At 41.5% G+C, this 24,695-nt stretch overlaps 1 protein-coding gene across 2 annotated transcripts in view; it reads left to right on the plus strand.

Moving 5' to 3' along the window:
* Positions 1-24,695, plus strand: part of KLHL29 (kelch like family member 29) — a 384,113-nt gene that overhangs the window by 324,032 nt on the left and 35,386 nt on the right. For both annotated transcript variants that reach the window (XM_083730231.1, XM_083730232.1), the window contains exons 7-8: positions 1,399-1,598; positions 7,747-8,006. In XM_083730231.1, the coding sequence (XP_083586357.1) occupies positions 1,399-1,598; positions 7,747-8,006 (460 nt within the window). The remainder of the gene's footprint in view (positions 1-1,398; positions 1,599-7,746; positions 8,007-24,695) is intronic.

A 24,695-nucleotide genomic window follows, 5' to 3' on the forward strand; every position in this document is an offset into this window, starting at 1 on the left:
ACCTTGAAAAACAAGGCCTCTTGCGAAATTGCTGCATTCCACGCTTCTCTTAAAAGCTAACTGGTCTTTTGTGACCCTTTTACGAAAAGTTTAACAAGACTTACAGTTTTTTGGTGTGAATTCTGAAATGGGTGTCAGTGGCGGAGTAACTGGATTTTGTACCTCCACTGAGATCAGTGTAACGCTTCCAAAAGAAGGTCCTGGCGGCTCTAACCATTTTAAAGGCATTTGCTTTCCTGCGCTAACAGTCTTTCCTCCCCTTTTCTTGACATTACCAAATGCATTTCTGTTTTTGTTTTATTTTGTCTTTCAGGTATAACCCGACTTTAGTGTTTTGCAGCTATACCCTGAGCCAGCGGTTAGGAACTGAACCCTTCCCACTCACCACCCACTCCATGTATCTATTTTATTTTTATTTATATATTTTGTCTGATAGTTCCACAAGCACTAATGCACAATTCAAATGCAGGCGATATTTTGATCACCAAATTGTTTAGCACTTTATGCAGGAAAAACCGGTAGGCCACAGTCATGAAACTTCGAGAGGATGGCTGCTGGCTTCCTGTGGCAGAGCTGGTTGTTGTTCCCCCCAAAAAAACCCTTCCCTCTTTCGCTCTAACCATTTTGTCTGTCTATCTTGTCTTGTATTCAGTTTTCAAAGCAATTCCATGAGGGGTCTCCTTCCTTCCTTTTTGGTTTTTCTTTTCTTTTAGTGCCTAAAAGGGAACAATATATTTTTTTGAAGACAAACAAATATGCACACAAAATTTATAGGGTTTGAAATAAAATAAAAAGTTTGCAACTTTTCGAATGTCAGACTCAGAACCATTAAAGCAAGTGTTCCTCTCCTACTTTGGTTTATAGAAAAGGTCCATAAATGTATCCCTAAATACCCTGTAAGGTATTGTCCCATGTTCTGTATGAAGGATCTAGTCTTGGGGGGGGAGGGGGAGAGTGACCTTTTCTCTTGAAAACAGGGAACTTTGTTTTCACTATCCAAAGATGAAGAGACACAGAATGTAAACATGAAAATGTATTGCTTCCCTTTGAAAGTTAATCCTATTCCACATTTTCATTAATGTTGGCTCATCTTCTTCTTAATTTTTGTTTGGTTGGTTGGTTTGCAAATTATTATTTTTTTGCATGAATATGCAGAATAGCAATAATGTTTGGGTTGGTATTTTTTGGTGTGCAAGACTCTTCTCTTTCAGATCCAGTAATAAAGTGTTTTTAAGTTCATTGATATATTTTTTTTAAAGATACAGTATTTTTCAATTCTTAAACAACAACAAAACTCTGTGTCAGTGAATTGTTGTATGATTTTCAAGCCATCAGTAAGTGGCAACCACTGGGGGAATGTTAATATCCTGTAAGAATTTCATTGTCTGCTGTTGCTAGGTCACCCCGGGACAGTAGCAGAAGCAGTGAGAAGCTGGAGTTGGAATTATCAAATCTCACGGCGGATGTCCTGGAATTACTGCTGGAGTTTGTTTATACAGGTTCCTTAGTAATAGATTCCATCAATGCCAAAACTCTTCTGGAAGCTGCCAGCAAGTTCCAATTTCATACATTCTGCAAAGTCTGCGTGTCATTTCTAGGTAAGAATTCATGCTGTTTCTCTCTCTCTCTCTCTCTTGATTCCGAACCTCAGAATTTTCCACCATGTGCAACTCTTCTATAAAATTCATGGTTAAATGTCATTTACAATAGGACAGACCACTATTTGTTTGTGGCTGTACTTCAGGTGCAGTGTGGTCTTGTTAAAATCACGGCACCTGAAGTACAGCTACCATCCAATCTTGGTGTGCTGCATTGCAAATAGTATTGCTGACTTGAGTGAATTGTGGACTTTTTACCAAGGCTGGGTGCACGCCTTGAGGCTGCAGAAGTACATTAAAAGCACTGGATGTGCTATTGGGCATCCTCCACAAGAATCTCAACTCGCATATAAAAGAAAATACAAGCGTCTGGTCCCTGCTAATATGCTAGGAAGTTTATGGGCAATGTCCAATATAATCTCAGTATGCAGAAGTAACTTCCTGAATAAGATGTCCAGTGATTAGGTATGGGGTTTCAGAGTCCTGCATATATGTCCTTCGCCCTTAATTTCCAGAAACATAAAGAAATTGAAGAGTAAATTATGTTTACTTCACGTAATATATACAGGTCACAGGGTGCTTCTTTGTGCATTCAGTATTATTATTATTATTATTATTATTATTATTATTATTATTATTATTATTGAGTTGTTCTTTTGTCCCTGGGATGTAAGAGGTTCATATCTCCATCATAAAAAAAATACCCTTCCCACTTAGCTCTCTGTACCCTTAAAGGCTGGAGATATATGCAGGGAGGAGAGCTAATTAACTAGCTCAAGGTTAGTTTCCAGAACCAGTAGGGTAGGTTGCCCCACAAACCAGAGCAGCTTCTAAGATGCTAGAACTGTCCTTTGGAATGGCTTTAGCTAGGGCAGAATTGTTGCAAGGAATAACAGGTTTGGATGAGTGAACTCCCCCACCTCAGTTCAGAATTCGTAAAAGGTAAAGGGACCCCTGACCGTTAAGTCCAGTCATGGATGACTCTGGGGTTGTGGCGCTCATCTCGCTATACTGGCCAAGGGAGCCAGTGTTTGTCCGCAGACAGCTTCCGGGTCATGTGGCCAGCATGACTAAGCCGCTTCTGGTGAACCAGAGCAGCGCATGGAATCGACGTTTACCTTCCCGCCAGAGCGGTACCTATTTATCTACTTGCACTTTGACGTGCTTTTGAACTGCTAGGTGAGCAGGAGCAGGGACTGAGGAATGGGAGCTTACCCCATTGCAGGGATTCGAACCGCCAACCTTCTGATCGGCAAGCCCTAGGCTCTGTGGTTTAGACCGCAACACCACCCACGTCCCGTTCAGAATTGGACTTGGTCTAGTTCTGAAATGTGGGCTCACTCACGCTGCGGATGACATCATTTGAAACAAAATGAGGTCTAAAGGCCTCCCTCAACTACATCATAAGCGCACAGACATAACTTCCCCCACAGGTTGCTGCTACCCCCCTTCTTACTTGGTATCAGTGGTATCAGCCATGCAGACTATTTGAAGGCCTCTCTTCAAGGTCCTGAGAAATGTAATTTCTTCAGAGTTCTGGAATTGGGTTAACCTACAAGTGGGTGTTTCCTAGGAACTGCACACCCCAGGGCTCCTTGCTGCATCCCAGTTTCAAGGCCCCCAATTTTCCTTAGTACCACAGCCAACCATTATGAGTGGGACAAGTTTATGTTATGACCCAAGCCATCATGAACTTTGGTAGCATCACCAATCACAAGGCGCTCCAAACTTCCTTTTCCTGATATGGCTCTGTAGCATTAAATGTGAACCTCTCATATCTCCTGTGGTGGGAGATGCTCAAACTGTCCTTGCATCATTATACCTTAAAGGATAATCCAAACGTTCAGTTTCTGATGTGAGCATAGAAGATTGAGGGCCTTGCGTTTCCTGTTTCCCTCACATCTGTTTTGTCCAAATTGCGCACATCTATTCCAAAACTGGATATTAGATGGCATTTGCTGTGCTGGTGCAAATTTCCTTTAATAGCTGCCCTCCAGTGTGTTTTAAATTAATAGATTTTATGGCTTTCATAATGATCCACAGACATATCCATGCACATTATCTCTAAAGATTCAGCTACTATAACAAAATACATTTATTTCCACTAAATCAATGTGAGATTTTCCTTTTCCAATACTTAATATGTGAATTCAGGGAACCGTGTTATGGTTATGCAACTGGGAGAGTTGGCTGTAAGTTTCATTATATATGGGGAACTAGAGGTTTATATTCTCATTTAGAGAATTCATAAAATATAATTGCTTATTTTTATTTATAGCTCTTACTGGATTAAGCTTCAGAGATAGTGGAGTTTTCAGTTGGCCTCATTTTTCATTTTTGCATTGGGCTAGCCAAGAATCTTATAACGCAAAAAGACAAGCCAACCACTATTTCTTAAGTTCTTCTAAGAGCCACCTGTGGAAGATCTCGTTTGTTCTTCTTAGTATGCCATAGAGGCAAATTGGCCTAGAGATTGATTGATTGATTTGGTGATTTGTTTTTGTTTTGCATTTTGTACATTTTAAGGGGGGAGTAAGAACCATGATTTCCCAGATAATGAACTTTCCCATGAAAACTTTGACTATAAATCGAGTGAAAACCCTGAAGTGGAGGGCTGGGGGGGGGGGGAGGGAAGAAATAACATAATCTGGAGGGTGGGCATTTTAAGTGTTCCTCACATTAGTTTTAATTAAGTGTATGAGATTTTGTTTACCTTTCATTTTGTTTTTGTAAAGACACTGTGAGTTGCCTGCGGCAAGAAAAAAGTTGAATAACTTAAATAATAATACTAACTAGTGCAGACAGCTTCAAGAAACAATAAGTATGCCACCTTTATTCTTGACTATGGTGACTGGTAAGGAACTTCAGAAGTTGGTACAGTGGTACCTCGATTTTCGAACGTAATCCGTTCCAGAAGACTGTTCGACTTCTGAAACGTTTGAAAGCCAAGGAGCAAAGGGTGGTCTGCAGAAAACTTGGGGGGGAAATAACACGTACACGTAGTGGAAGCCATTCAACTTCCGAGGTGTGTTCGAAAACAGAAGCATTTACTTCTGGGTTTTCAGCATTCAAAAACCGAAACATTTGGCTTCCGGGACTTTCGAAAACCGAGGTACCACTGTATTGCTGACTGTGGGCCCCTAGAGATAAAATACTTATTGTCTTTTAACCATTTTAACATCATTACTTCCTCCACAAATTCTTCCTATCTTCTTCTACCATGTTTTAAGTGTTATATTTGGCACTGCTGTTAGCACTAACAAGAACCCTTCTTATTATCTTCCTAGTTAAGATGATGTTTCCAAACTTTTCCCCTTAATTACTTTTGATTAACCACAGTTGACATTTACGTAAAGTTTAACCAGGGGTTAAATGAGGGAGGGAAAAAGCAGTAGGAGGAGAAGGATTATGCTGCTCTACGTGCAATCTGTTAAGAGATTGGTAGTATTATAACTCTACTGGCTCTTTAAATCGTAGAAAGAGGTCAAGAGAATTAAATCTAATTTATTTAAGAGTCATTTAAGATTCATTTCCGTGATACTACAAAAAAAACCCACTCAACACCTTAGCAACCCCGACGACTAGTAAGTTACATATTTTATCATTATTTCTGAAATTTCACTTGGAGACCTATTAAGCATTCTAACATAAAACAGTGCCTTGCAAACAGAATATATTGTGCTGCTGTGAGAGCGGAGAACAAGCTGTTTATGAGCAAGTGGATAATCATTTCTGCACGCTATTTATTGTTACTGTGACGGACGTATCTTCCTTTTCATTTTGAGATGTCCTGCCTTGAATCTTAATCAGATGTTCTGTTATTAATACTGGCAAGCAGAGGCCAAGTAAGAACATCCAAGTCACCAACCACATTTCCCCCAACTCTTTACTTCAAACAGGATGGTGTGTTGAATGGTAAAACTTTCACCCAAGTTCCCTGTTACAATACAAATGCTACAGGTCTTTTTAAAGACTCCAGATCTTATCAGGCCAAACCAGCATGGCCAGTGATTTGGGATGATGGAAGTTGTAGTACTACAGTGGAACCTCGGGTTAAGTACCGTATTTTTTGCTCTATAAGACGCACCATACCACAAGACGCACCTAGTTTTTGGAGGAGGAAAACAAGAAAAAAAATATTCTGAATCTCAGAAGCCAGAACAGCAAGAGGGATGGCTGCACAGTGAAAGCAGCAATCCCTCTTGCTGTTCTGGCTTCTGTGATAGCTGTGCAGCCTGCATTCGTTCCATGAGACGCACACACATTTCCTCTTACTTTTTAGGAGAGAAAAAGTGAGTCTTATAGAGCAAAAAATACGGTACTTAATTCGTTCCAGAGGTCCGTTCTTAGCCTGAAACTGTTCTTAACCTGAAGCACCACTTTAGCTAATGGGGCCTCCCGCTGCTGTCGCGCCGCCGGAGCACGATTTCTGTTCTCATACTGAAGCAAAGTTCTTAACCCAAGGTACTGTTTCTGAGTTAGAGGAATCTGTATCCTGAAGCATAAGTAACCCGAGGTACCACTGTACACTTACTATTATTAAATTTGTATACCGCCCTATATACCCACAGGTCTCAGGCCACTTAGAGCAGCGGTTCTCAACCTGTGGGTCCCCAGATGTTGTTGGACTACAACTCCCATCATCCCTGAGCTCTGGCCTTGCTAGCTAGCGGTGATGGGAGTTGTAGTTCAACAACATCTGGGGACCCACAGGTTGAGAAAGGCTGACTTAGAGGGTCCCAGACTATCCACTTTCTCACCCTTAACCTATGCCCCTTGTTGGTTATTTACTTTAAAACTATGCATATGGATAATATTTTATGTAGGTTATGTCACTGCGGCAAACTGGGCCTACATTGGCAATGATGTCTGTGGGCATCCTTCTATGAACAGTTGCCATTTTAAAAGGGGCCAAACTCTATCTTAGGAGACAGGCAGTCTTGGTGAAATGTGGATTGCTGCATCTGTCACCTAAGAAAGGACTGGAAGAAACTGGCCAGACTTTCGCAAAGAAAGTATCTACCATGAAATGTTGATCCCATGTTACCAGTCAGAAATGGATTGCCCATGACCTCAGGGACCTAAAAATGGAGAAATATGCCTCTTAGGAAAAATGGAGTTCCCTCACTAGCAGTTCACAACAACTCTCACTGTTCCAGTTTTATAAGAGCTCCATCAGTTTGTGTCCCAGGTGTGTTGGGTAGACACCCATTTTCCTGATTCAGAAGGATTCTCCCCCATCCCCATTACAACTGAGTCTGTAATATTGTGAGGGGAGGTGTCTGAGCTTCCTTTTGTAGTCTTTGGATATGGAGTTCTCTAGAATAATAGGCTTGAGCCTCATAGAGGTTGTCAGGCTATACTGTGCCTTGACATCCTTTGTGATGGTTTAATGCTCCTTTTAACCTCCCCTTGCTAATATTTAGAAAGTACAAAACGTGTTCAAAACACCGTCCCTTCTTTTGCTTTTTGAATTTCAGGCAACCCAGTTTCCTCATAGTTAACTCTGTTTTATTTTATCACATTAATATGGGTTTTAGATTTGAACCTCTGCCACTACGCACACATGCTGCTGGCAAATGGAAATTTGGTTTTATGTATGGAATATTGAGGCATGCACACCCACATGTCTAGATGGCTGGAAGAGAAAAAACGAGGCTCTTAATTTGGCTTCAGTTTAATTAATTGGTTTAATTTGATAAGCTCAGAGGTTTGGGGGGAAATTGTTGTTAGCCCCGGGTCTGCTACAATTACACACATTTACAGTCCCAAAGCAGTTATATAGTTTCCTTATAGTTTGTTCCCTAATCACTGGATATCTTATTCAGTAGCACTGAAATTGTGACTAACTTGTCCCATTGATTTCTATGGGAACCAAATTTGAAAGAAAAAGAAAGTTGCATTGAGCTCTCGGTGTCTAAAGAGGATTGTGTTTATTTCTGTATTTACGCTGTTACAGTTTCCCTATTACGCATATTTGGAGAGATCAGAGGTCATCTAATTCACTCCTTTGTGCTCAAGGCAGGATCCTTCCTACCCTACCTATCAAATTTAGGTGGCAGTTTACAGCTTGCAAAACCAGGAAATAGGTGCCCTGGATTTTTTACTTACTCTCCCCTTCCCTTTCTGTTTCCTATGTTCATTGTAGAAAAACAGTTGACTGCTAGCAATTGCTTAGGAATATTAGCCATGGCTGAAGCAATGCAGTGCAGCGAGCTATACAACATGGCAAAGGCCTACGCCCTGCAGATTTTTCCGGAGGTGGCAAATCAAGAGGAGATTCTTAATATCTCGAAAGACGACTTCATTTCCTATATGTCCAATGACAGCCTGAACACAAAAACGGAAGAACTGGTTTATGAAACGGTGATAAAGTGGATTAAAAAAGATGCTGCGGTCAGAGCCCAGGTAAGCAGGAGGGATAGGGTGGGTGAGACCTTCTTCTTAGACATTTGTTTTCTCTTTCTCACTTCCATTAATAGATCATTATAGCAGAATGCTCTTCTGTGCCATTTTAAGCCCAACTCTGCTCTTAACCAGAAAAGCAAAACCGGGGTGGGGGGGTAGGGGGAGCTGGTTAGCAAGAGAAAATCCAGGCTATGCAGAAACTTCCTTTAATTCCGTCACCCAATCCCCATGTCTGATTAGAATTGAAAAGTTTGCATTTGCTGCATGCATCTCACTAAAAATAGCTTGGTCCAAGATGGCTCTTGAAGGATTAGTATTGTGTGATAATGTGCCTTAAAAATAAATAAATGCAGCTTTAAAAAAGAAATGATGTGCATTCAGGAATGGCAAGAAGCAGGAATCATCAGAAGAGCTCTAGACATGGAATACTAATAATGTGGCTGCCTTGTAAAGTCAGTATACTGAGAGGAGTATTCACTATTCCTGTGCTGGCTGTGCAGATGCCAGTAAATATTTATTGGGGCTACCTGCTCTAGACTGTTACTCTGCTAGGCAGTTGACCTTAACGGAGATAAGGATTCAGATAACGGTTATAAATACTGCCTGGTTTTGTGGACAGCTATAGTAAAATGTTGTCCTTGGGCTGAAAGAATTGCAACTGCAGCACGTAAATTTGCCAGTTGCTTTAGCTGATTAAGATTTGTAGCAAACGAACTTCACACATTATCGACCCAAGCCAGGAGAATTGACTCAGTGATCAAGAGTCTCCACATCTGAGCTGCTATCAGTTCAGCTCCACATTTGCTCTTGCTCTCAGTTCAACTCCTGAATAAACTGGTGAAGTGATATTCTTAAGAGTGTTTGGCATTTTATAGGAAGGAATAAATATACCTGTGTACAGTGTTCCATTTACTCTCAGTGCACCTTTGCTGTGTTATAGCATCTCATTCCCTCCAAAAATGCTTTTCAAAATTTAATTCATTCTGAATATGAATTAAATGCTAATAGGTTCAAGAGCTATTGCCCTAAATATAAGTTATTGTTGAGCTTTTCTTTGTAGTTACAATTCTCTGTGATTCTTGTTTCATTTACATAGCAATTTATGCGTCATCCAGTTAGATGCAGTTTATGAGTTTCAGAATTAGCTGCAAATGTAATATCCGCCTGAAATCTTTTCATAGTGTGATACCACTATTACTAGACTGATTGAATAATAGTGCTGGAAAGCATGAATACCATATCCACAATCTTAGTGAGGATTGTGGAAAGCCCTGTGGCAGGAAAGAAGCTGGTTGATTAATCATACAATAGTTGGGAAAGAAATGAAGAACTTTTAGTAGGAATTTGAGGTAGTCAGAACATATATTCCTGGCTCTCATTGCTCTGGGATCCCTTGGCAGTCAAGTTTGTAGCTGGTAGCAATGACCTTCATAATTTTTACAGGATAAAAATGTGGGGATTCTTTTGATATACACCTAGAATTTGGGAATCATATTGTTTCGTATCTGTCTGGATTCTTGTTGATTGGGGAGTCAAAATAGTTGAATGGTTGTCAGTGTATAAAAGAGCTGAGAGTTCATCGTTCTAAGATAAGTGCTAATGATCTTTTAATTTCAAATTTTTTGTAAGTAGCCTCCTCTTTGTGTGCTTTTGTCAAATTGTTAGATGGCTCTAAGACATCCCCTATTCGATCACATCTTGCAATTTAGTCATCACTCACAATGAGACTTGTAATCTCAGGTTATATATTCTACTAGCTGAGAATATACAGTGAGAAACACTCTGAAGCAAGGAGAAGGAAACAGACAACACATGAAATATAGAATATAATTATCCAGGCACTTTGAGACTCAGTCCCCAGATGGACTAAAGACTAAACAGCCAGCTTAGTAGAGCAACCACTACATCTACAGCCAAGTTGCCTCTGGCTGAGATAGTGGAAGGTGTAGAGGACAGGAAGATCAGACCTGATGTCACCAGTGGAGGGATCTAGTAGATTGCTGGCTGGTTTGGGCTTCCCCACCCTTGTAGCACACCCCATTTTTGGATTTTCTGCTGCCAGGGATGCAAGCAGCAGGCCTTCCTCCTGCCCACGCAGAAGGAGTTCAACGATGCAGAATGTTGTTTGCATCTCTCCAGTGGTGGCCAGCGACAGGCTGACCCAATCCAACCCTCAAGGGCCTATCATACAGAGGCTTTGGGTCACCTTGGTGCATGTTCGTCCACAACGCACAGAGACAAAAATTCTCAGCTGAATATGGAGGGCTGAGTGCCAGCTTGATGCCAGCTAAGTTCAATAAAACTCTGTGTGTGTGTGATAATTATTCAATATAGTTTTACGTGCATTGCTTAGAGATTTTTAAAAAGTAATTTATGAATAGAGGGAGGGCAAGGAGGTAAAAAAGAATTTTCCATGTGGTTTTTGAACAACCATACAGACAACCCCTGTTGCTTCCTGACACAAACATCCTCTCCTGACATTACCCATCTCACCCTCCAGTTTCCATCTGCCTTCCTTTTCCATGTTAAAGCTTTTTGAGTGTAGCCAGCATGGAGTTTACAAAGGCCACTTACCAGCAGGCTGGATATGGCACAGTCCAGGTGAACCATTCAAAATGTTATGGCCCCCGGAATATTTGTGTTGGTGGGCCAGGTGATGTCTTATAAAACCTCCTAAACCTTTTATTTAACATTTCAGACCCGGTTGGTGGTGGCCAGGAGGAAAATAGGTTTTTCACAACTAACAATAAGAAATAAATGCAAGGCCTTAACTGCAATATGTCAACAATTAGACGTTTATCAGAGCACCTGTTGAGCAGCCGCAGGATGACTCGGCCAGTTGTTTGGCTGACTTTTGAATCCCTCTTCTCTTCTGCCTGCAGATTCACAAGCAGGAGTTTTAGTATCTGTGCTGGTTCTGTTGCTAAAACAGAGTTGACCAAGACAAACAAATCCCAAGAGACCCCTTAGCAACCCTTGGGTGTCTACACAGATGTTTTTCTTCTAGATTTCTGCTGCTGTACAGTATTTGTACATGTATAATCCAACACTAACTTAGCAGTGCATAAACCAATCATTAAACTTATATGGAGTCCAAATAGACATGTAAAGATAATTGTCAATTGTAATCCATGCATTCAGTCTTTAAAAAGGCAGTGAGATCTTCAAACCACTGGCTGATACATGGTGGCTGTTTGACCTCCCAACCTTGTCGTATATGTCTCGTAGCCACCATAACGGCTCACAGAAAACCCACTTTTGTTGTTGATCTGTTAGTCCTGACACCACAGGAATAGGATTTCAGAGTGTTTGAACATCTGCAAATATCATTGATTTCTCCAAGATAAAAAAGAACATGCCTGCATCGTATGCCTTGAAGAGGCACTTTCAGTGTTGCACTTCCAACATCTATCTGAACTTACCCATCTCTTCCTCTAGAGACACTGTGGAGTCTGCTCCATTCATCTCTGACATCCTGAACATCCACTTTACAACATTTCAATACACAATTATAAACAGCTATTACAATTTGAGGTTTCTCTGAATTTAGTTTGGTATTTTGAGAATGTGTTGTGAGCACCAATCAGAATATGTGACATGTGAGTGGTGGCAGTTCTACAGGTTTCCAGATCTTTATCCATCCAGCTTAAAGATGCCATGGGATGAACGCTGAGACCTTTGTCATGCAAAATGAATGTTGTTAAATAATGTTGCATGCCACCCTTCATCCAAAGGCCTCAGGACGGTTCACAGCATAAAAATACAAAATAAAAAGGCACAATACTTAATAAAAACAAGAATAAAACAAGGCAGATCAATATCCACCCATCCTGTACCACTGAGCCATATATTTCCCATATCACAACACCATTGGATATTTATTTCAATGAGTGATTAATTACAGTTATTTATATTCTGTCTTTCAAAATATAAATCCTTCCGTGGGGAACTTAAAAGTAACACATTAAGTTAAATTTTAAAAAACACACAATAAATAGTAACATATTTAAAAGCCATCATGATCCTTCCCACAGTAGAACGACCCTACACAGTGTGGGTCGATATGGTTCAGGCTGTGAGGTGGTCTGCGCCTGCCTGCCTGCCCCTCTCCTTTTCTTCTGGAATAACAATGAATCCTGTCTATGACTCTCATTTTACCTTGTTCTATTTTTGAGACTTGCATGCCACGGATGTGATATTGGAAGAGGTATTTACTGAATGTAATCAAATTCAGACAGAAAGATCATTGATGGTTTTCTCATGATCAATAACAGCAAGAATTCCTATAGGGGGAAAAATATTTTTTGAATAGGTAAAGGTAAAGGGACCCCTGACTGTTAGGTCCTCTCGCGGATGACTCTGGGATTGCGGCATTCATCTCGCTTTACTGGCCGAGGGAGCCAGCGTTTGTCCTCAGACAGCTTCCAAGTCATGTGGCCAGCATGACTAAGCCGCTTCTGGCAAACCAGAGCAGCACAGAAACACCATTTACCTTCCCGCTGGAGCGGTACCTATTTATCTACTTGCACTTTGACGTGCTTTTGAACTGCTAGGTTGGCAGGAGCAGGGACCGAGCAATGGGAGCTCACCCCGTCACGGGGATTTGAACCGCCGACCTTCTGATCGGCAAGTCCTAGGCTCTGTGGTTTAACCCACAGCGCAAGACATACACCTATAGAGGGGGTTGTGATGTGCCACTATCAATATATTGAAATGCTTAGGCTTTGCTGACTCATGAACTGATGAGGATATAAAGGAGCAGGGACCGAGCAACGGGAGCTCACTCCGTCACAGGGATTTGAACCACCGACCTTCTGATCGGCAAGCCCAAGGCTCAGTGGTTTGCATAGGGTTGAGTAAACTGAGGCTGAGAGTCATTGTGCAAACGGTTTTTTTTTTTTTTTCAAGGCTGCCGATACCCTTCTGCTTCCTGCTGTGGTGATTTCATACATTTAAGTGTTAAGAGGTGGCTTTCATTCCCCCCCCCCCCATCGCTTTCCCCACTCTTCCTTTCATCCTGCCCTGACAGTTTTTCGGCATTGCTTTTCATTCTCCACCTCTTCTTCCTGAAGTGCTTTTTCAGTTTATGATGGCATCTTTATTTGTTTTGCCCTTGCGTCTGGTTTCATGAATTGCCTTCTTTTTTACTTTTTTTGTGTGGAGCTTTTAATTTTGTGTATGTGTGTATATATCTATTTCTCCAGAAAGAAGTGTTTTTGCAGTTAAATTACTGTTAAAATACGGGTAGCTGGTTGCTTTCATGTGCCACAGATAGATCAGCTTTCAAGGGTGACTGCTCTAACTCCCTCCTCCCGCAACCTCCCGGTATCCTGCTGGTTTGTAATAGGCTTCCTAGTCACACAGATGCTTATTTTCTAAACATAGAAGCTGTTCCTTTTCAGAATGCTTCCATGAAAAGCCTTCCTTTAAAATTTCATAATGGCATCTTTTGGTTCAGGAACTCAGGAAGAGATTTTTTCTCTGTGTGTGTTTGTATAAAGTCAAGCTCAACATCCTTGAACATGTGTGCTAAAAAGAATTATGTGGGTATATGAATGACATTTCCTTGTGAGCAGAAAATACAATTCAAAGACTAGCACTGATACTTGTGGAACAACTCTGTGCTCCTTTAGAATTCTGAATTCAGTACAGTTGTACCTTGGTTTTCGAACAGCTTAGTTCTCGGACATTTTAGCTCCCGAACGCCGCAGACCTGGAGGGGACTGTTCCAGCTTGCAAACTATTTTTGGAAGCCAAACATCTGATGGGGCTTCTGCAACTTCTGATTGGAGCTTCCAGCAGCCAATCAGAAGCCACGCTTTGGTTTCCGAATGTTTTAGAAGTCGAATCAACTTCCAGAACGGATTCCATTTGACTTCCAAGGTACAACTGTACTTTTCAGAGGCAGCACAGTACCTTGCAGAATAGCACTCACCTTTTCTATCCATGCCATAAGAAATGCTTGAGCATTTGTTCTACTGAATTTATAAGTGTATTCATTGTAAGACCCTATTGGAGTAGACCAATTGAAATTCATTGACATTGCTAAGTTGGGGCTGTTAAGTCTACTCTGAGTAAAACTTAGTTGAATACAACCCATAAGTTTTATTCAGTGCATAGCCAAGGTTATTTGTTGTGGTTTCTTTGACACACCTTTTTAAACTTACATAAGTACAGGTTATCACAGTTTTGTTTTTTGCATGGAATTTCCACCAAAAAGACACAAAGCCCCAGAGGTATACACCATTTCTTCTTCTGTATAATAAATCCAGTTTCAGCAAGAAACAACCCACATGATCAGGCCTCACAACAGCTTGCAAGTCAGTTTACTGAGCTCTTGCAACCTGCATGATGTGGAAGGTAGAGTTTTAGGGCAAGTTCCTATTTGAGATGAAAGCTGTAGGAAATGCTAGATTGTGGCTAGTCTTTCTACCTGCCTCAGGCATGAACACAACCACCCCTGCTGTCTTATATGTTGATTCATGCAAACTATTCGCATTTCTAATAATGTTATTGACTGGTCGTGATCTTGAGCTTTCAAAATCTGAGTAGGAAGCCACGATTTCTATTAGGGCCACTTACCAATCTGCTGTGAAGTAGCATTGGCACACTTAGTGCAGCTATGTTTTCAACCTGCTTTAAAGCATGCCATGCAGCAGCTTGCTCTTTGCATACAGCAAATTACTATACTGATTAGTAATCTTCTTTGGCCTTTTGCAGTGGTGTGTGTGTGTGTGTGTGTGGAGGAAGTGCGGGAATTGCCCGATGGTTGTACACTTTCAGACTGTTGCAGTGGACCCAAGGGATTCCTCAGATGAGTAAATAGGTTACGGCCAGCAAGCTTTCCTGAGGGGTGGCTTGTCAGCCATTGCCAATCTTCCCCTGTAACGGTAAAGGGACCCCTGACCATTAGGTCCAGTCATGACTGACTCTGGGGTTGTGGCACTCATCTCGCTTTATTGGCCAAGGAAGCCAGCGTACAGTTATGTGGCCAGCATGACTAAGCCGCTTCTGGCGAACCAGAGCAGCGCACAGAAACGCCATTTACCTTCCCACCGGAGCGGTACCTATTTACTTGCACTTTGAGGTGCCTTCGAACTGCTAGGTTGGCAAGAGCTGGGACCGAGCACCGGGAGCTCACCCCGTCGCAGCGATTCGAACTGCCAACTTTCCGATCGGCAAGCCCAAGGCCCAGTGGTTTAGACCACAGCGCCACCCGCATCCCTATCTTCCCCTGTAGCCTTTGTGAATCCACAGAAAGGTCTTGGGTGGGTTCTGTCACACTCTCAGTGTACATGGGGTACAAGTCTGGCCAATGCTCTGCATGCTCCAGAACCCTCTGCAAAATATTGGGGTTGGATGTGGCAGGGGTATAGAGGATTCTCAACTGAGGCCTTGGCATGCAAAGGGTTTGCTGCAAGTAGAAACATCCATGAATGGCACAGCCAGAGTCTGCATAGCAGCCACAAGTCAGATCCATATTGGCTTGTTCTGACCCATGTGGGTTCCATGTGTGATGCCAGTACCTTGAGGCAAGGGGAGTCTCCAAGAGACTGCCATCATCGCTGAGCACTGGCCATGCTGATGGAAACTGGAGTCCAGCAACATCTGGCTTCCTTCTGCCTTAAGGTGCCCAGAGGATCCTGTTTACATGAGTTGTGTTGGACTGTTTTAAGAGAGACCTAATCTATTATATAGCACAGCAGCTGGGTGTTGCTTGGAAGAGAGATTGCTGCTTCGTTTCAAAGGTCATCAATCTGCTTGTGGAAGAATAAATAAGAACTCAATATTTATTAAGCTAATGCTTTGTAAATAACTATATCCCAGTGCTTTGGAACTGAATACCAACTGCACGTAGTAACATTTCTGGAGTTACCTAAGCACCCCTGATTGTTCAATTTTATTTTTGCATGCAACAAAAAATCAGAGGAAGCAACTGCCTCTTAAATGCTTTGTTGCCAGGATAGCTAGGCAGCGCCATGTGGTAGGAACAGCAGACTGCTGCCTGGATGTCATTCCTTTTATTATTTGGCAAGCAATGGAAAGGCTGTAGCTAACTGGAACTTCTAGAAGGACTGTATTTGGTGTTTTTCTACTGTTCACCATTTTAAATTGCAAGTGTTTATAACTGAGAGATAGCTCCCCCCGGTAAGCTCATGGATGTGGTGAGAAGACTGGGTGGCAATATTTATGGCATGGTGTCAAGGGATATTGCAATCTGGAAAGCGGTGTGGGTTAATTGTGTAGAACGGGGTGGGGAATCAGTGGTCCTCTGGATGTTGGGTGTACAAATCTCATCAACCCCAGCCAGCATGGCTAGTAGTCAGGGATGATGGGAGTTGTCATCCACACCATCTCAGGGGTATCAGTCACCCTAATGTAGAATGTAATACGTGGTACAACTTTGCATCAGATTATACTAGGAGTAACCAGTGTGTTGTTCTTCAAATGTTGCTGAACTCCAGTTCCCATAATCCCTGACTATGCTTACCAGGTGCAGTGGAAAACTCCAAAAGAAAGGGCCTTTTCAGTGGCAGCATCCCAGCTATAGAATGCCTTCCCCGAGAGAGACTTTGCTGTCTTGATGTCATTTTGATGCCAAGTGAAGAGCTTTTTAAAATTTCCTCTATTTTTATTTCATCAGTTTCTATTTCCTATTCCTATCTGGGCTTTGGGGATGCGGGTGGCGCTGTGGGTTAAACCACAGAGCCTAGGACTTGCCGATCAGAAGGTCAGCAGTTCGAATCCCCGTGATGGGGTGAGCTCCTGCTCCTGCTCCTGCCAACCTAGCAGTTCGAAAGCATGTCAAAGTGCAAGTAGATAGGCAAGTAGATAGTAGTAAATAGTTACCGCTACGGCAGGAAGGTAAACGGCATTTCCGTGTGCTGCTCTGGTTCACCAGAAGCGGTTTAGTCATGCTGGCCACATGACCCGGAAGCTGAACGCCGGCTCCCTTGGCCAATAAAGCGAGATGAGTGCCACAACCCCAGAGTCGGCCACGACTGACCTAATGGTCAGGGGTCCCTTTACCTTTACCTTTACCTTTATCTGGGCTTTGTTTTCCTTCTGTCATTTTATTTATGTATGTATTTTTTTGTCAGATTCTCTACTTCTTGTCAGCCACCTAGAGAACAGGGTGATAAATAAATGCAATATGGTCATTTTGAAATTTCCCACTTGGGTTTGAACTATGTGCACACTCATGTTTGGCTTTTTAAAAGCCCCACAGGAAGACAAGATGCTCAGTTATAAAATGGAATTGTTTGCCAGTAAAATATATTAATGAACTTCCTATGATACCCTATACCTTCAAGAGGGCTCTGTATAAACAGTAGCATAATGGCATAGGAAAACCAAAAGTTTGCAAAGTAACTGGAGGTAATTTGCAGAACAGCAAAGTGATTGATTAAAGGATACGAGGAGCTGATTTGAAAAGAAGGATTACAAGAACTGAACATGCCTGGCTTGGCAACATGACAGATAAAAGTCCAAGAAAATCAAATTGCTTATGTCAGGGAGAGTGGGAGTACCACATGGTTGAAATTGAGGCAAAACTGATGTTGGAGTGATACATAACAATCACTTAAGAGCCCTCAAGTAGTCGGTTCATTGTACCACTTTAGCTTGGTTGCTCACTTTGTTATGCTACAAGGCACTCCTTCATATCTGTTCCCCAACTCCCACTACTGCTGATTCTCAAGGCAGATATCTTCCAGAAAACTTCCCTCTTTCCCCATTCCCACAGCTTTCAAATATCCTTTTTATTTTAAACATTTGAATTATGTGCTGATATGCACAACAACACTATTGTTTCTTCATTGTCATGTTCATTGTACACAAAACCTTGAACCACTTTCATGGGGGATAAGGTTATCAATGGCTGCAAGCCATTATTAGGGCTGGACAATGTAATAATAAGAATAAGAATAAGAATAAGAATAAGAATAAGAATATTTCTACCCCACCCATTTGGCTGGGTTTCCCCAGCCACTCTGGGCGGCTTTCAACAGAACATTAAAAACAGAATAAAACTTCCCTAAACAGGGCTGCCTTCAGATGTCTTCTAAAAGTTGGATAGTTGTTTATCTCCTTGACATCTGATGGGAGGGCATTCCACAGGGCGGGCGCCACTACCGAGAAGGCCCTCTGCCTGGTTCCCTGTAACCTCACTTCTCGCAGTGAGGGAACCGCCAGAAGGCCCTCGGAGCTGGACCTCAGTGTCCAGGCTTAACGATGGGGGTGGAGACGCTCCTTCAGGTATACTGGGCCGAGGCTTTTCAACATTGTGATATAATGATACATTGCTGTATTGAAAAGGAAGGATCATTGGCCCCAGCCCCGCAAAGCACGAGGGTGAAACTGTCGTTGCTCCCTCTGCCACCAGCACCCAACACACAGAGAGACCAACAAGGCAAATCCAGTTTGCCAACATCCATGATGTAAAAGAGAGAAGTTACAGGTAGGTAGCCATGTTGGTCTGTTGTAGCTGAACAAAATAAAGAAATTCCTTCCAGTAGCACCTTAGAGACCAACTAAGTTTGTTATTGGTATGAGCTTTCGTGTGCTTGCACACTTCTTCAGGTAAAAGAAAGAAGTTACCAGAAACACCAACAACCCAAATCCAGCTTGATTCTATGTTTTGTTTTGTTCTTTGCAGCCAGTGCATAGAGAGCCACTTTGTGTGTTATGAAGCTATCATTTTCACTCAGAAGAAACTGAACCATTTTTACTGGGGTGTCCCTGCTTGCTTGTGTGACCAAAGGTTTCAGAAAAAAATCTCTTGGGTCTCTATATAAAGAAGGAGCTAACAGTTAATGAATGATGTCTTCCACCTGAGGTTGACCACAAATACAAAGTCTGTCTGCGTATGGGGCTTGTCGTAGAGACCATCCAAGACTGTAATAGGCATCTCTCAGAAACACAGATCAATAAAGGCATTTCTTAAGGAAACTAGTAAGAGTTTGGTCAGATAACTAGCTCTAAAATGCTCTGTTCTCAAGACTGGATACCAAGGAGAAAAATTGGTGTTTCTAATTAGTTGCATGTTCCTTTCTATTTAGAAGAGCCAGACCCATAGTTACAACTTATTCAAGCTCAAAGCAGACCTTAGTTCTGGAAAATAATAATAATATCCTAAAACATCTTGACAAGCTGCTTTCCAGTAAGTTCTTGAAAGAACATTGAAGTTTCTTCTATCTCTACTTCGTTGTCTCACATTGATGACATCCAGGCAGTATACGTACAAATGTATATGTGGGGAGTGGGAGTAGGGTCTGGAATAACATCCCACACCCTAATCACACCTGTGCAGTCTGCGCCTTCCATTTTCCAGATTGCAGTTATAAAGCTGGAGTGTATTCTTGTAACCTACTGTGCTGATATGACGTGCAGTGCATGGACACTGGGTTTTGGAGGATGTTATCAGTAGACATTATCACATTTGCACATCTAGACAGACAAATGTGTATAAAGACCATCTGAATAGGGATGAAATATCTAAAATTTAAGGAATAGAGCTTTATACTTGGTTTCACCTGCCCACCTCCTTAGTGTTCAGGTTAATGAAAGCATGGATAAGTGTCTGTCCTCACAGGGCTGAAGGATGTTGCTATTTTTTGTATATCTGACATGTCCTTAACCTGGCTTTCTATTGTAAACAGCTGTAATTCTTGTCTAAATGTTCCCCAATCCTTAGCAGCAGCACTTAATAAATTAAGTAAGCAGGGAGCTTTTAAACTCTCTTCCTTTGTTTATGTTTCTTGTACTGCTTTCCTTTCTTCCTCTTCTTTTATCATTCCATCAGTATCCTTCCACTCTGGGAGACATGTTTTATTACATCAATTAACATGAGAAGAATTTGATGGTCTTTTGAAGGACCAGATTGTCAGGCACTGCTTTTCTGTAAATTGCTCCTCTGCAGCTGGGTTGATACTTAAGTGCTCTGGCCATGTGGGTTGGGGTCACTCATATGACTTTTCTTTGGCACCCCAACCTAGTGGAGTATCACACCCATTGTTGGGATCCAAGTTAATTAGCCTGTATAGTTGACTCATTTTTATGCCAGCTACACTCATGGAACTAGCGCTAATATACCCAGGAACTTCACCAAAATGCTGGAGAGGGTGCACCTCCACAGGCACATACCTCCACATGTGGTGGGAGTGCCCCAAAATCCAACTATTCTGGACAAAAGCCATACGAGAAATATGTAAAATAACTAAGCAAGTATTAGACACCACCCCAGAATTGGCCCTACTAAACATCTTCCAAGACAACAATGCCCATTTACACCACAAATAACTCATAACCCATCTACTTACAGCAGCCAGAAACACCATAACCAGACACTGGAGAGACCTGTCAGGAGTAAGCATGGACCAATGGTACCAAATAGTATGGGAAACAGCCTTACTAGAAAAATTAATCAATAAACTGAAACTGACATGGGGACAAACAGAAGAAGACGCCTTTACCCCGGTATGGCTCCCCTTTATCACATTCACAGCCCAACAAGACAATGCTTATAACCCACCAACAGCATACAAATCAATATGGCTAACCTGATCCAAAACACCCACTCACACACGAAAACAAAGATCACCACAGCCAGTCACAAACAAACAACTACACCATAGGCCAACCCCAACCTCTCTCACCACCAAAGAAACACAAATGAACAGCAGAGAGCAACGCTGACGCGAAACCCTACAAACATTAAGCAAAATAGAAACATCGCCACCCGACCCCACCCATCTTCCCCCCCACCCCTCCCCACCCCACTAATGTCTCAACAAATGAAACTGATTTGTAAAAATGTTACATGGAAAAAATACGAGAGACATTATACATACTTCTGTAAAACAAGAAAATCTTTAATAATAATAACAAAAAAAGCTGCACTCGTGGAAAGGCTACTTCCACAGATTATGGGAACATAAACTGTCCCCCACATTTGTCATATTTATGTAGCTCCTAGAAGAATTGCTGTAATCATGATTTCATAAGTTGCTCTCAAGTTGTCAGGAGCGAGCCAGCAGTAAATTGCACCATGCGAGTTGGAGTTGAAAAGATGGGACTTCAGTCTAGGAGTCATTTCCTGGTGCATACAATTCTCCTTCCTGTTGCCCCCCACCCAATCATCACCACCACCACATACAGTACTACAGGCAACATCTTTGCTCCAGTAATTTAGATGCACAAGAGAATAGTGCAAACGTTTGTGCTTTTCTTCTCCGATCATTACAGATCTGAGATGGGGGAAAATGGATAATCTCAGACCTACTGAATATTCAGGAGACTTGTCTCCAGAAGCAGATGCGTAGAAATTGATAGGGATACTTCGTTGCTAGAAAATTATGTATTTTTCACATCTGCAATGGTAAATTTATTTCACAACCTGCATATTTTGCAAAATTGTGTGTGTGTGTGTGTGTGTGTGTGTGTGTGTGTGTGTGTGGCACAGCTTTACAAAAAGTATAAAATAGACATGTCATGCTAAAAAAAATGATATTTGATTTTTTAAAAAGAGGAATACAGCGGTAACTTACAAATATTAGTTCCATATTTCTACCACCGCAACTACATATGGATATAATGGGTTGTATCCAACCAAGCTGAAGGAGTCCCACTGAAATCAATAGACTTAAGTTAGCCAAATCCTCTGATGACTTAGTTAAATACAATTCAGTGTTTTTAAAGTTTCTCATGATGAATACAGAATTCATTTACATATTTGTGACTTATAACTGGAAGCCAATTAATTCCACAGATAATTTGGGCAGGAATGCTGCCTTAATTGCTGAGTGTGGAACATCATCCAACAGAGAGAGGCTATTTAATCCCCTAAAATAAATAATCTTAAATGTACCTTTTTTCTGGATTCTGGCCTATGTCTTTTGAGGGTTCTCTCCACTTTGAAAATAATTGTGAGAGTTAATTAACCCTAATTTTGAAAAGTGAGTACATGGCCACAGAATAGATGCTATGCTTGAAAATTAGACAATTTCATTTTGTTTTTACTCATTTATTTTATTTTCCCAACTGCCCCCCCAAACACGGGCTTCTATTTTATATTAATGAGAGAAATAAAAGCAAGGGTATCCTGTATGTTGCCATATCAACATATCCAAATCTTGTTCCGAATTCATTTTCTGTTGTTTGGGGGGGTGAGGTGGGATATTTTCTTTTATTTACAACCTGCATTATCCCAGGGTAGGTTTATTGTCATTTTACACCTATACCCTCAAAGAGGCAGCAGTCTAAATATTTGGTTTGGGTGCCTTCAGGAAAGAAAGGAGGGCAAAGTTTCTCTTAGCTAACTTTTTCCCCCTGTGTTGTTACTCCTCTTATCCCAGAATAACTCGCTCTCTCCATCACAAACATTCTACTTCTGCTCACCTGTTTCTTCAATTCTGAGATCGCAAATACACAACAAAAGAGAAAAAAATGGTGGGGTGGAAAGTTGTTTTAACCCTAACCACTTGCCCTTTGCTTTTTTGAGTCCTGCCAAGTAGTCTACTGTGGAGTTGTTTATTGTATTTATTGTATATCTATTATATTTATTTTATATTTTATGTCACCTGCTTATAGAACTTTGAGTAAACGGCAGGTAAGAATTCTAATCAGCACCATAATGCTTTAAAAAATGATAACGAAGAAGACAATTCTTGAACTACCTCCCTCCCCTCACTTTTTAGCAAGGTGTGTTTGTTTCGTAAATTGCCTGCCGTGGAAGAAAGGAAGGTTCGGTCCAGTTGATGGAGCAGCCACAGGAAGTGGAGAAGGCAATAATGGCCTTCTCTTCAACCACTTTATGATTTCCCTTTCACCTACTCTAGACTCATTCCTTACCCAGTTCCATTCACAACACGTAATGAATTCGGCCTATCTATTTTTTCACCCATTGTACCCTAACCCCAGCTAATCCAGACAAGTTCTTTCTTAAAAAAATATAAAATGATTGCAACATTGCCCTCATGCATTCCCCTGGGTGCTTGCAAAATTACCGTTGCCATTGTGTGGTGCCCTTCAGAAGACATTTAACCAACAGCAGGCCTGCCTAGCTTGTGATTCACTAAATTCAGCACTGCGGCAGCTACGCAGTGTGACCTGCCAGGTGCGTGACAAACGGACGTCTTTACCTTTTCCGAGGTAGGCAGCAAAATCAAGATTTTTTTTATAAGCTCAGTAGGTCAAAGCAGTGCAGGACTGATACCTTATCTATGCAGATAGCTTTGGCCTAGCTCTCTGCTTCATCTTTTCAGAAGCAATAATGTTGTGCTTAATTTCAGGGTATGGAAATTAATTTGTGTATTGCGTGCTTAGAAGGAAAATAAGTTTCCGTCTTCCTTCTTTTTTGAAACCAATGATGCAGACCTTCCAAGCATCCCTATTTTCCATGGACTTCTCCCGGATTTACAGAAGCTGCCCCGGTTTCTGATTTGACCCCAGAATGTCCCACTTTTGCCTAGGACATCTCTATTTTCATTGGAAAAACATTGGAGGGTATAGAGTTATGTGACCCCCGAGCCAATGAGATAAAGCCTTTAGAAGACAGTCCTGTATAGGGAAGTTTTTAATGTTTAAAAAGCTGCCCAGAGTGGCGAGGGCAGCCCAGTCAGATGGGTGGGGCATTATTATTATGTCATGGGCTTTGAAGACACTCGAACTCAGGACGCAAGGGAGAAATGTGCTAGGAGGAAAGCATGCATGGCAAACCCACACTGAAATCAGCTCCCGCCCGGAAATGAATGTCCCCACTGTGGCATAGCTGTCCCTTTTTTAAAGGGAAATTCCCTTATTCTGAATAGGATTCCTCACAAGAAAAGGGAAAAGTTGACAGCTATGCATTGTGGAAGAACGTGTGGATCCAGAATTGGCCTCCACAGTCACTTACGGACTCATTGTTAAAACCGTGTTTATGGAAGACAATCTTACTCGGCTACAAGTAATTGCCAAATAAGTATTATTATTATTATTATTATTATTATTATTATTATTATTATTATTATTGGACATCCCTATTTTCATCAGAAAAAAGTTGGGAGGGGATGATGATGATGATATCCTCCACAGCATAGTGAATGAACGCTTCTTTTTTGTATTAATGATAATAATGCAAAAATAAAATCCTTTCCCCATCAAGTTAGTACCAGAAATATAAATGAATGTGCTGCCATAGGCAGAGCCTGGAGAACAGACTAGCAGGAAAGCAGCTCCTTCCGTATAAATGCTGTATTTAGTCATCTGTGCTGCTACTAACAAGCCATCTTATAGCTTCATTTGAACAGGATGTGGCAGTTATGCCTAAGATTTATACGCACAACTCTTTTCAGTGATATCTCCTTAAGCCCAGGTGAGGCAAACATGACTTGATGCCAGCTATTCATCTCATTGTGTTATATCGCTTCAAACTGTGATACCACCGAAGTTGGTGTGAGATAATCTCTCGATTTTGAGAAACCATTCTGGAGGCCAATAAATAGTAAATAAAGTTGAGGATGAGTGTATAAATAGAGAACAGATGTTTTACTTGGTCCTTCCCTAATACACAATCATATGGAAAGGTTTATTTGAAACAGGTGGCATCTATGGGCAGGGCTTACTGAGTTGGTGCTGAAATCAACAGCTGGCACCAGAGCCAGGTATACCTAGGTGGCTTCATTTCTTCATGTCCTATTAATTTATCCA

The sequence above is a fragment of the Podarcis gaigeae genome (genome assembly GCF_964106915.1).
Source record: "Podarcis gaigeae genome assembly, chromosome: 3".
NCBI classification, from domain to species: Eukaryota; Metazoa; Chordata; class Lepidosauria; order Squamata; family Lacertidae; genus Podarcis; species Podarcis gaigeae.